Source organism: Phyllobates terribilis, unplaced genomic scaffold, assembly GCF_046119375.1.
Source record: "Phyllobates terribilis strain yellow unplaced genomic scaffold, ASM4611937v1 Scaffold_3__8_contigs__length_932513732, whole genome shotgun sequence".
Lineage (NCBI taxonomy): Eukaryota > Metazoa > Chordata > Amphibia > Anura > Dendrobatidae > Phyllobates > Phyllobates terribilis.
In genome coordinates, this window is record NW_027362763.1 from 847,132,428 (window position 1) to 847,145,003 (window position 12,576).

General features: G+C 41.1%; 1 protein-coding gene across 1 annotated transcript; it reads right to left on the minus strand.

The window, feature by feature from the left end:
• Window positions 1-9,614: 9,614 nt before the first annotated feature.
• Window positions 9,615-12,186, minus strand: VSX1 (visual system homeobox 1). The gene is made up of 5 exons (XM_073673373.1): window positions 11,805-12,186; window positions 11,119-11,197; window positions 10,552-10,675; window positions 10,150-10,330; window positions 9,615-9,886 (listed from the first exon to the last, which is right to left on the minus strand). Exons 1-5 carry the CDS (start codon window positions 12,184-12,186, stop codon window positions 9,615-9,617), a joined length of 1,038 nt encoding a protein of 345 aa, XP_073529474.1.
• Window positions 12,187-12,576: the final 390 nt, after the last annotated feature.

Sequence of the window (12,576 nt, forward strand, 5' to 3'; positions counted from 1 at the left end):
CACACTGAGACATTTAGTGACTAGTACTTCTATTTTATATGACCTACTGGTATGGTTTTGCCTATGTCTGACACTCTCCTTTTCTAAAAGTTTTTTATGTGAACTCTTGATATACACTGCTCAAAAAAATAAAGGGAACACTCAAATAACACATCCTAGATCTGAATGAATGAAATATTCTCATTGAATACCTTGTTCTGTACAAAGTTGAATGTGCTGACAACAAAATCACACAAAAATCATCAATAGAAATCAAATTTTTTAACCAATGGAGGCCTGGATTTGGAGTCACCCCCAAAGTTAAAGTGGAAAAACACACTACAGGCTGATCCAACTTTGATGTAATGTCCTTAAAACAAGTCAAAATGAGGCTCAGTAGTGTGTGCAGCCTCTGCGTGCCTGTATGACCTCCCTACAACGCCTGAGCATGCTCCTGATGAGGTTGCGGATGGTCTCCTGTGGGAACCCCTCCCAGACCTGGACTAAAGCATCCGCCAACTCCTGGACAGTCTGTGGTGCAACGTGACGTTGGTGGATGGAGCGAGACATGATGCCCCAGATGTGCGCAATCGGATTCAGGTCTGGGTTACGGGCGGGCCAGTCCATAGCTTGAATGCCTTCATCTTGCAGGAACTGCTGACACACTCCAGCCACATGAGGTCTGGCATTGTCCTGGATTAGGAGGAACCCAGGGCCAACCGCACCAGCATATGGTCTCACAAGGGGTCTGAGAATCTCATCTCGGTACCTAATGGCAGTCAAGCTACCTCTGGCGAGCACATGGAGGGCTGTGCGGCCCTTCAAAGAAGTGCCACCCCACACCATTACTGACCCACTGCCAAATTGGTCATGCTTAAGGATGTTGCAGGCAGCAGACCGCTCTCCACTGCGTTTCCAGACTCTGTCACGTCTGTCACATGTGCTCAGTGTGAACCTGCTTTCATCTGTGAAGAGCACAAGGCGCCAGTGGCGACTTTGCCAATCCTGGTGTTCTGTGGCAAATGCCAAGCATCCTGCACGGTGTTGGGCTGTGAGCACAACCCCCATCTGTGGACGTTGAGCCCTCATACCACCCTCATGGAGTCAGTTTCTAACCGTTTGTGCAGACACATGCACATTTGTGGCCTGCTGGAGGTCATTTTGCAGGGCTCTGGCAGTGCTCCTCCTGTTCCTCCTTGCACAAAGGTGGAGGTAGCGGTCCTGCTGCTGGGTTGTTGCCCTCCTACGGCCCCCTCCACGTCTCCTGGTGTACTGGCCTGTCTCCTGGTAGCGCCTCCAGCCTCTTGACACTACGCTGACAGACACAGCAAACCTTCTTGCCACAGCTCGCATTGATGTGCCATCCTGGATGAGCTGCACTACCTGAGCAACTTCTGTGGGTTGTAGAGTCCGTCTCATGCTACATCGAGTGTGAAAGCACAACCAACATTCAAAAGGGACCAAAACATCAGCCAGAAAGCATTGGTACTGAGATGTGGTCTGTGGTCCCCACCTGCAGAACCACTCCTTTATTGAGGGTGTCTTGATAATTGACAATAATTTCCATCTATTGTCTATTCCATTTGCACAACAGCATGTGAAATTGATTGTCAATCAGTGTTGCTTCCTAAGTTTCATTTCACAGAAGTTTGATTCACTTGGAGTTATATTCTGTTGTTTAAGTGTTCCCTTTATTTTTTGAGCAGTGTATGTAATAAAGATTCTTTGTGATTTTTATTTATGGCTCTTATTCCCGTATGTTCTTTTGGGTTTGGTTGATTTCATGTGGGGAGAACCCTTGATGGTGTTGCCCATTGGGTAATTATTGCTAATTATAACTGGTTTACTGCTGTATGAAGGACCAATCTGAACTGAATATAGACCACAGTGCATGGTGTGTTCGCTTTTTCAAGCTGCAAAGGTAAGTTGTGTTGTGGACTTACATTCAATATCTGTGAAAAAACTACAGGAGAATACATTGAATCATCACACTGTGGCAGCGGCCTGTGAGGAAGTGCTGGTCCTTAGCAACCAATGGCCCTAAGAAGTCTTACGTACTTTTGGTGATAGCACTAGTAGTGTAGTACTGATGGCGCTAGTCATACCAAGTGACCCTCTACGGTGTAGACTGCAGATTAGTGAACTGTTGTATGTGGTATGTGGTTGTATTAATGGGATGTGGGTACATCATTGTGTCTAGTGGAGAGGTAGGCGCGTAATGATATGCTATGAATCAGTAAATATATATCATGTACTTCATATAGAAAAGTATTGCCGCATGAGTGTTTTCTGGGTGTAGGTGTCTGGCCACTAATAGCCACCGCTGGGCTACAATAATGAAATTGGATGTTTCTCACCCTCTCTGAGTAAAGCGCATCTCCAGTCTGTGTTTACTGGCTGCAGCCATGACAGCACAACTACAGAGCGCATCAACTCTGCAGCCAATCACTATGCTCAATGGCTCATGCTGTTTACTTTGACACAGCTGCTGAGTGAGCTTAGTGATTGGCTGCAGAGGTGATGTCAGTACTGCAGACAGTAAACGGAGACGGGAGGAAAGGCAGCGCTGGACTCGTGGAGACCAGAAACCTATAACTGGAAAACATATTTCAATTAAAAAAAAGTGTACTTACTTCCTGCAGCCACTCTACGTCATGTTCCCGGCCCGTCCTGTGATATAAGCAATGTCACGTGACAACTGGAATCGTTTCGTAATATTCTTGTATATGTCATAAGAATGGCGGAGGAGACAGGCCTCGGAGAGGCCAAACGACACATGGGCAGGAGGTAAGTACACTTTTTTTTAAATTCAGCAGTCTAGGGACTTTTAGAAAAGGTTGTCCAGTAACAACTTTAAGGGTGGGTTTCCATATTATGATGTGCAACTTATACTGTAATAAAAGCTATTTGGGCCTCATGCATGTGACATGTGGATCTGCCCTGGACAGTGGCAGCCAAAGTGCCGGATGTGGTCAGCGGATTGCAATTTGCCCAGGTATATATTCTCCAGCTTGTTCTTGAGTAGCGTGACCAATGTCTAATTAAAGAAGCACTCCTCCTCCCATCAAAGTTTTTATCCTCTTAATATATTGCAGTCATCATATAGCACTGTGTACTGACAATTGCTCATTTTGTCTTTCTACCCAGCTAATTCTTCTCTTTTCTCTGCTCTATGTAGAAACAGGAAGTCTCTTGTCCCTGCATTTATCATCCCTCTCTTCAAATTCTGACCTAGCAGCTCTTCCTCCCCCCGCCATACACTTTTGCAGTGACTCCTGACTTGTGCAGACAGAATTAACCTCCTGTTTCTCCATAGAGCTTAGAAGGATTCAGCTAGTCAGTTTTTAATCACGTGATGTCATAGACCTAATGGAAAAGAGAAGAATTAACTGGGTAGAAAGGTAAAATGAGCAATTGTAACTACACAGTGCTATATAATATGATGTTTGTAATATATTAAGAGGATAACAATTTTGATGGGAGGAGGAGGAGTTCTTCTTTAATCAACCTTCTAATAGGTAATTTCTGGAGCAAAACTGTAGCTCCTGTGGCACAATATAAACACAATTAGCAGCCATAAATTATGCCTGTTTGTGTAAGTGAAGAAAGCTAAAGGCAGATGGGTCAGCTTATTAACATGCAGGTCATGTGTGGAATTGTTTTGGGATTCATTCCAAATGGGAATTACCCAGATTTCAATTAATAAAGCTTTTGTCCTTTATTCATGTACAAGTTGGCCAGCAGATTCTGTTGGAAATGTTTCAGGGCTCCTGTATTGTACTGTCAGTCTAATTACACATTGCTTTCCCCTGGATAACAAGGCACTTTGTGGCTGTTTTTTATGGAACTCGTTTTTCTAATCATCTCACAAATAAACCTAAGGGGTCTTCTTTATCGTAATATGCAATGCTGTTACAGGGGCAGGATATAGGATGGGATGAATCTTTCTAATATATACCCTGTCCTGATTGTGCCTCTGACTATGGGCTGTTCTGGTAGATAGATGCGTAATAGAAGATATGTCACTATATAGTGTATATACTGTTACTTCTTGACATACATCCAATCGTTAAACCTACCATTGATAATTCTGCATGCGAGATACGACGTAACAGACCAGGAAGCACATTTATTACACACAACTGTCTGGGTTGCCCGATTTAGAAAACAAATCAAGAACCTTAAGGGGGGCACCATAACAAGTATGTAACAACAATTTCAAGCATTAGTTCTCAATTCACCTGCCTCCGATCAAGCAGCAATTGTCTCTGTCAAGTGCCAAAGGAGACCAACCTGCTTGATTGATCTTTCTTTATGAAAATCAAGTGGTCTGGCAGACCGACCAATCACTGGAGCTAGTCAGCAGGCCAATCAAGTGGCAGGTTAAGTGGCCAATAAATACTCTGGGTGCTCTAAGTAAATTTCTCATGAGCTATGTCAGTCATAGGATACTTGTTATACCTGTTCTCTGTTCAGATCTAGTTGTATTCTTGACCATTCTCCTAATTAACCCAGCTTCTCTTACAGGTTTCACCTTTAAACAACCTGATACCTTGTGGTCTATTGTTTCTGATTGACCTCTTGAATTCCTTGACTATGCATTTGGATTTACTTTTATCCTTGCCCCTGTCTCTCTTGTACTGATCCAGCATGTTGTATTTAATCCCTTAGCTCGCTTTACTGGCCAGCAGCTGCTCCGCAGACACAACCCAGGAGCCCCACCAGCAGAGGCCAGATCCCTGCATAGGGTTTAAATGGTGATAAATTGGAATGCCCACCTCCCAAAAACTGAATAGAATTTGATCAAAATGATCAATGGCTCTCAGAATATGTGAAAACCAAAAAAATATATATTTAATATGTACTGAAATTTTTCAACCTGCAGACTAAAGTTAGTTTGCCAATTATACCAAACCCCATTTAACAAAAAAATAAAGAATTTCTGCCTTTTGTTCTACCAGCCCCCAAAAATAGATTGAAAAGTGATTTAAAAAAGTAACGTACCTCAAATGATGCCAATTTTTAAGTACTGTTTATCCTGCAAAAACAAGCCTTACACAGCTAGCTCAGTTAGCTTACAAATAAAGTAAAACATTACTCAAAATATGTCAAAACAAAAGCAGACAACTGATAAGTGTTTTTTTCTGTTTGCTGATATCACTTTCCTAATATAAAAGGTGATAAAAATGTGATATCCTGCAATAGTACCAATGAACACTTTAGCTTGAATAACAAAAAAAACAACCTATCATAGTTACATCGACAGAAAAATTAAAGGTATGGCTCTCACAATATACTGCCACAAAATGAATATTTTTTTTTAAAAAAAAATGATTTTATTGTGAAAATGTAGTAATAGAAAAAATACTCTATAAATTTGGTATTGACAGGTCACTATTCTCCCAGTGACCTGCTCTAATGCCCAAGATTTCATGCAAGCGCCATCATTCCCAGGACAGCACATGCATTGTAAAGTCCTACATATGCGCTGCTCCCAGAAATGATAACGCTTGTGCAAGATCTTGGGCCGGCGTGGGTGGGGAAAGAGGGAGAGAGGCAGGAAAAATACTGCACTAGACATACTCTCTGTGGCATGCTCCCTGCGCTAGACATGTTCCCTGTGGCATGCTCTCTGCACTAGACATGCTCCCTGTGGCATGCTCCCTGCGCTAGACATGCTTCCTGTGGCATGCTCCCTGCACTAGGCATGCTTCCTGTGGCATGCTCCCTGTGCTAGGCATGCTTCCTGCGCTAGACAAGCTGCCTGTTGCATGCTACCTGCACTAGGCATGCTTCCTGTGGCATGCTCCCTGTGCTAGGAAAGCTCCCTGTGGCATGCTCCCTGTGCTAGACATGCTCCCTGTGGCATGCACCCTGCACTAGGCATGCTTCCTGTGGCATGGTCCCTGTGCTAGGCATGCTCCCTGTGCTAGGAATGCTCCCTGTGGCATGCTTTCTGCGCTAGACATGCTGTCTGTGGCATGCTCCCTGCACTAGGAATGCTTCCTGTGGTAAGCTGCCTGGGCTAGGAATGCTCCCTGTGGCATGCTCTCTGCGCTAGACATGCTTCCTGTGGCATGCTCCCCGCACTAGGCATGCTTCCTGTGGCATGCTCCCTGTGCTAGGCATGCTCCTTGCGCTAGACATGCTCCCTATGGCATGCTACCTGCACTAGACATGCTTCCTGTGGCATGCTACCTGTGCTAGGAATGCTCCCTGTGGCATGCTACCTGCACTAGACATGCTCCCTGTGGCATGCTCCCTGCACTAAGCATGCTCCCTGTGCTAGGCATGCTCCTGCGCTAGACATGCTCCCTGTGGCATGCTCCCTGTGCTAGACATGCTCCCTGTGGCATGCTCCCTGCGCTAAACATGCTCCCTGTGGCATGCTCCCTGCACTAGGCATGCTCCCAGTGGCATGCTCCCTACGCTAGACATGCTCCCTGTGGCATGCTCCCTGCACTAGACATGCTTAATGTGGCATTCTCCCTGTCCTAGACATGCTCCCTGTGGCATGCTCCCTGCACTAAACATGCTCCCTGTGGCATGCTCCCTGCGCTAGACATGCTCCCTGTGGCATGCTCCCTGCACTAGACATGCTCCCTGTGGCATGCTCCCTGCGCTAGACATGCTCCCTGTGGCATGCTCCCTGCACTAGACATGCTCCCTGTGGCACGCTTCCTGCACTAGACATGCTCCCTGTGGCATGCTCCCTGCACTAGACATGCTCCCTGTGGCATGCTCCCTGCACTAGACATGTTCCCTGTGGCATGCTCCCTGCACTAGGCATGCTTCCTGTGGCATGCTCCCTGTGGCATGCTCCCTGCACTAGACATGCTTAATGTGGCATGCTCCCTGCACTAGGCATGCTTCCTGTGGCATGCTCCCCATGTTTATCCAAGGGAAATGCAGTGTAACCACCTGACAACTGTAATTGTCTTAAAGGGGAAGTCACAACTACAGAGCTTATCTACACTGCAAAAAGTTCAACTAATGACTTTAAGTGCTGTGCCTTTCTGTGTGTATTGCTAATTGTATGTGCCTCATTGTTAAACTGCTACCCCCTGTCTGCTTCATTGAAGTTGAACCACTTTTATGTGGCTCAATGAATGCTTACCATTATGCTTGAGTGACTCTTCAGACAAGTTCAACAACTGTCTCTACTAGTTCCTCTACTAGTTCTAATGCTGCCTCATTTTCAGTGTCCATTTGCCATGCAAGGAGATTCATTTATGTCTTAGGTCATGTTCACACGTTCAGTATTTGATCAGTATTTTACCTGAGTATTTGTAAGCCAGGAGTGGGTGATAAATACAGAAGTGGTGACGTGTTTCTATTATACTTCTCCACTGATTGTCCCACTCCTGGTTTTGGCTTACAAATACTGAGTGTGTGAATTTGGCTTTAGAGGGTTTTTCATGCTCCTCTTTGCTTATTTGCACATGATGTACAGGGCTAATTGACTCAGTTCTAAAGCTAAGTCAGCCCCCTTCTCTGTCTCTGCATCAGTCATGTGGAGAAGGAGGCTGGCTTAATGAGTTAAGGATGACAGACAGCCCGCAACATCATGTGCCAATACACAGAGAGGGGAAGAAACTCTCTAAGTCTGTTTAAGTTAACACAGGCGGGTCAGTGACTGAAGTCAGGCCAACGGAGAAACTTTCATAATTGAAATATATCAATTACGGTAATTTCAATTTTAAAAACTAAATGATTTCTTACCTTACCAAATAGCCCCTTTAACCCTGGAAATCTGAACACTTTTTTTGAATTGATTTAAATTGTTTTTTAAATCAAAATATATAGAAGAGATACGTGAAAATGAATGGCCTCCATACAAATAAGCCCTTCTACTGTACAATGTATTGACATGGCTGTCCTAGCTCTTAGACATTTTGATTTTTTTTTATATCGTCTTGCAGTCACAGTTTTTGCCTTTTTGATCACATGCCAATAACAGACACAACTGATTTAAAAGATACAGAAATCTTTATTGGTTTGTATATAATAAATATATGATAAAATATAACAAACAAATTTAAAAACCCCTGGCTACCAAAGTGCTTTAATACATAAATATAAAATGTCCGCGACACAAGCCGAACATAAGAACACAGATTTACAGACATTTCAAATAATTACAAACATTTACTATTTTCTTTTCACAAAATATATTTTTCATGTTCTATGCATAGATAAGTGAGGAACACGCTCGTTCTGTCTATCCGAGCTTATAAAAGTTTATATTTATATACAAAATATACAATGAATATGTATAAGGCTGTTGATTTTTTATCAATTTTCATAAATTGAAATGTTAAATGAAAAGTTGACCCTTCATCTAAATGTTTAACATAAGCAGATACATCCAAGGATAAACACTTATTTAAACCCTTGGTCCGAGTGACCAGAAATATTACAGATTTTTTGGGTTAATAGACGTGGATTAGAAATGGCTGAAAAAAAACAACGCATTTTTCCTGAAAAAAATGAACAATTCTGTACCCAATTACCGGTAATAGTTTTTAATGTTTCATATTAACCTACACTAGAGGGATTCTGTTGTTCAAAACGGTGAAAAAAATATTTATTAATGCTATATTTGAGCTATTGGGGAAATAAAAAATCATTTAAATGCTAATTTTTAAAGGAATGTTAACATTTTTTTTTATAAATGTAGGTTTAGATTCTAAAATCTGCATTCAATTTTTGTTACTTATTTTGTTTGCTTTTACCATAAAATCCATAAATCATTTGGATTCGTTTAATGCATACAAATATTTGTAATATAGTGAACTTATTGGAACTTTGCGTTTTTTAATGTCCATACGATAATATATAGAAAGTTATTAATGTCTCATTTTTTTGAGATATGGATAGTATAAACTATTTTAAACATACTAATATGCATATGATTTTCATTTAATTTTAATTCATGGGAATATCTTTTTTATATCGTTAATTTAATAATGAAAGTTTCCAATACTATATAAAAGCTTTAAAAAAAAAAAAAGCTGTAAAATTTGTATAGGAATATACAGTATTTCTTGAACCTCTTTCAGGTGGAACATAGAATAGAAGAATATTTTAAATACTGTCTAACAATTATTTCCAGAAGGTAAAAATGTTATTTTTGATGAACAAAAGGAGGTGAGTTATGTCTGTGAACATTAATTCTTTCATAATAAAAAAAAATTAGAACATTTATGAAGCTGAATTTATCACAGTCTAACTTTTTTTTACCAAAATGACAGTGAGTTTTGGTGATATATTTTATTGTACTGACCCAGTGACACTGCAATAGCATCTGTTGTAGTCACCATATTGCCTATTTATAGAAAAAAAATATTTAAAAAAATTTGATTTGTACAAGAGAATCCAAATGACATATTACCTATTCTGGTTTACATAAAAAAAGCTAAGAAAATAGTCAATAATTTACACAATTACACTATTAGCTTATGCTCTGATGAAGAATTAAAAGAAAAAAACTGCAATAAAGTTTTCAGAAATTGTTGATTGAAATACATGTGCAATAATTGTCCGTGATTGTATTTGGCCCTGCCATTATTTCCCTTTCCACCCCCTCCGAACCCCATTACCAGCCTCTCTCCTCTGAACTAAAACCAGTCGGCTCAGTGCTCACTGTCTGTGGTGTCATTTTGACTGTCTCTGCTGGATCCATGCCTTATTATATTGCATGGTGCCTCTTGTTTTGCTGTGCTTGAGAGGTCAATGGCTCTTTCTTCAGATATGTCCATACTATTGCCTCTGTCCTGTATGTTCCTATGGGACTCTGATGGCCTGGATAATAAATTATCGATATGATGTTCCCCCCTGTAAATATCTGGTGCTTGTTCATCCACATCTGCCTTCCTGGTGATGTCTACAGATTTTTTGTGCATGCCTAAAAAGTAAAAAAATAAATATTTTAGATCATTAATTGCAAAACATTACACCTGCTAACAAGTGGTGAAATAGATTGTTGTATTTCATTGAATAATTGGATGTATTTCCATTTGTGAAAACTTTATTGAAAGCCTCAGCATTAAAAATAAGTGTTAAAAATCTTGGACTAATTTTAGAAAATGTTCACAGACAATTTGCTCTAACCTTTTCCTTATAAATATACGTAGGTTTTAAGGTATGAACTGCGAAAAGCTTCCTCACCCAATAGCCATGGAGCACAGGAGCCAACAAGCCCATTCTTTGCCGAGTTGATGATGGACTCAGGTAGTGGGATGGAGTGCCTCACCATGGCACCATACAGCCCATATTCTGCCATGACACTGCTCCTACCCCAACACTTCTCACGCTTTCTCCACTTAGCCCTTCTGTTCTGGAACCAGACCTTTAATACACAATAGCAAAATGTGATCAGCATTACAAAAAGTGATGGTTAAAGCAGACAGACACTTTAAAAAAGTAATGATATTTAGGTTCTTTAAATAAAAAATGATCCACAAAAATATATTGCCACCTTCTCTTTCTTATTCGTTTTTGCAATAACATCTGAACCCCATATGTCAGAAGTTGGAGTTGGAGTAGTATATAACGTTTCTTATATGTTACCTGTATTCTGTCCTCAGGCAGTTCTGTCTTGAGAGCCAACATTTCTCTGGCATACACATCAGGATAATGAGCTTCATTGAAGGCTTTCTCTAATTCCTCCAGCTGATGAGCAGTAAATACAGTCCTGCAGATATAGATATATGATTATGGACCATTGCCATCATTGACCAAAATAGATAACCCCCTAGTCCACCAGTATCACTCTGGTGACAACATAAACCAGAAAGCCATAACTTCAAATAATAGTCTCAGGTTCTGGGGCTTGGATCCTAAAGTCTTTTGGCCATGATATATATAGTTGCCTGGCTTATGTTAGTGTTCAAGGTGGGTCCAAATTTATACATTTTCTGAAGTGTAAAATGATTGTCAATCATCTTATTATTACAGGTTAAGGATGATAATACTCCATACGGGCCTGTACCGATGGTCATAAATGTTCTTCTTGAGTGTCGATATACAGCATATTATCTTTACAGTCAGTGTCATTCTCTGGATTTACAAGACAACATACTACTAATTATATATTAGTAGCCATTGTGGGTCATAAAGTAAAGATATGTAAATTACCTGTGTCTTCTCTTCTTTCTTTTTGCTTGTGATCCAGATGCCTTCGAATCACTTTTATCTCCTAGGAGGCTGTCATCATCTAGAAATGCAAAGATAGACTTCACTATTGCTCTCCATGCATTATACAACAGTACAAGTAGAACATAATAAACAATAATAGATTATAAAAATTTACAGAAAAATGTACATTTTCTTTCATGTTCAACTGTATATTTCTAGTGTTCAACATATGGACACAGCAATTCATTAGCTGGTAACATAAGCTCAGTTCAGGCTAAAGGGGAAAGTTGTATGATGTATTTACTACCTGCCATTCAGCACCACAGAAAGGTCATACAAGCTGGACAGCTCTCTGATCCAGGGCTCGTTATCTCCAACCATCACTTTCTCAAGCGGCTGTCACACATGGAAGCAGTGCACACCAGCAACTACATGTTTCTACACTAAAAGTGACCATACAGAACGGCTACAGCATAAGACCATAAACATTCGTCTTGTAGGAACTTCTCCTTGTTTTGGCGGATAGAATAATAACATTCTTTATCCATTGAAAAGCATATTCCAATTTATATTACCAAAATTAGAAATGTTAATATATATTATTCACAGTTTACATGTAACATAATTTTTACCCCTTTTTAGTATGACATACATAGATATATTATATGCAATAAATGTTTAGTTACCAGAGATATTTTCCTTGTGCTTGTCTGAGCTGTGGATGTACTGATGATCAGGTCTAGGCTGTAGAAATGGTATGTGAGTTGGGAGAAGACAAGTAGTCCCAGTGGGTTGTTGAGAGGCAAAACCACACAGAAAGCCCAACCCAAGGGGCAGCGAGCCATTAGCCATGGAGATCCCACCAAGACCTCCTCCTGGACCTTCACAGCTGGGAAGAGAGACTGATGGTGGCTGTAGCTCCGCTTCTAGACCAAGCAGGTCAGTGATAGCAAAGCCTTTGGATCTCATTGCAGGTCCATGAAAACGTCCCGATTTCTCATTTCCCGCACTTGGGGCCAGGATCTTCACTTTTGATTTGCCCTCTGAGATGTCATCTCGCCCAGTCATGACTGTATGAATATGGGATAAGTTAACTTTCTCTTTTCTGACTACCAGGCTGATCTGAAGGATATAAGAGGTCAGTGCCAGGCAGGGGGTTTTTATGTTGCGCCCCAGCTCCAATAAGCTCCTGGACATGCCCCTTGCCGTGTTTAGAGATGGTTCCACCTTCCTCTCAATCCCACAGGATTAATTGGCACCAATTCACCCCCACTCCCCCCTATCCTTTGCAATCCGATAAATTCCCTGGCTCTAACCTCCTGTTTCTTTCTCCCTCCTCCTCTTGGTCATTTTATTCTATGCAGGATGACAGATTTCACTTAACTTTACATCTGTTGAGGAGACCCTTTGTCTAATAGTGAATGGCACATAGCGACCTAACACAGTGAGTTAAAACCC

Excerpts from the sequence above, each read along its gene's own strand:
- VSX1 (XM_073673373.1), bottom strand. The coding sequence starts at position 12,186 with ATGACTGGGCGAGATGACATCTCAGAGGGCAAATCAAAAGTGAAGATC. Across the intron at positions 10,676-11,118 it reads AGAAAGAAGAGAAGACACAG|GACTGTATTTACTGCTCATC; the intron begins GTAATTTACATA and ends CTATATCTGCAG. Across the intron at positions 9,887-10,149 it reads CTGTGCTCCATGGCTATTGG|GCATGCACAAAAAATCTGTA; the intron begins GTGAGGAAGCTT and ends TTTACTTTTTAG.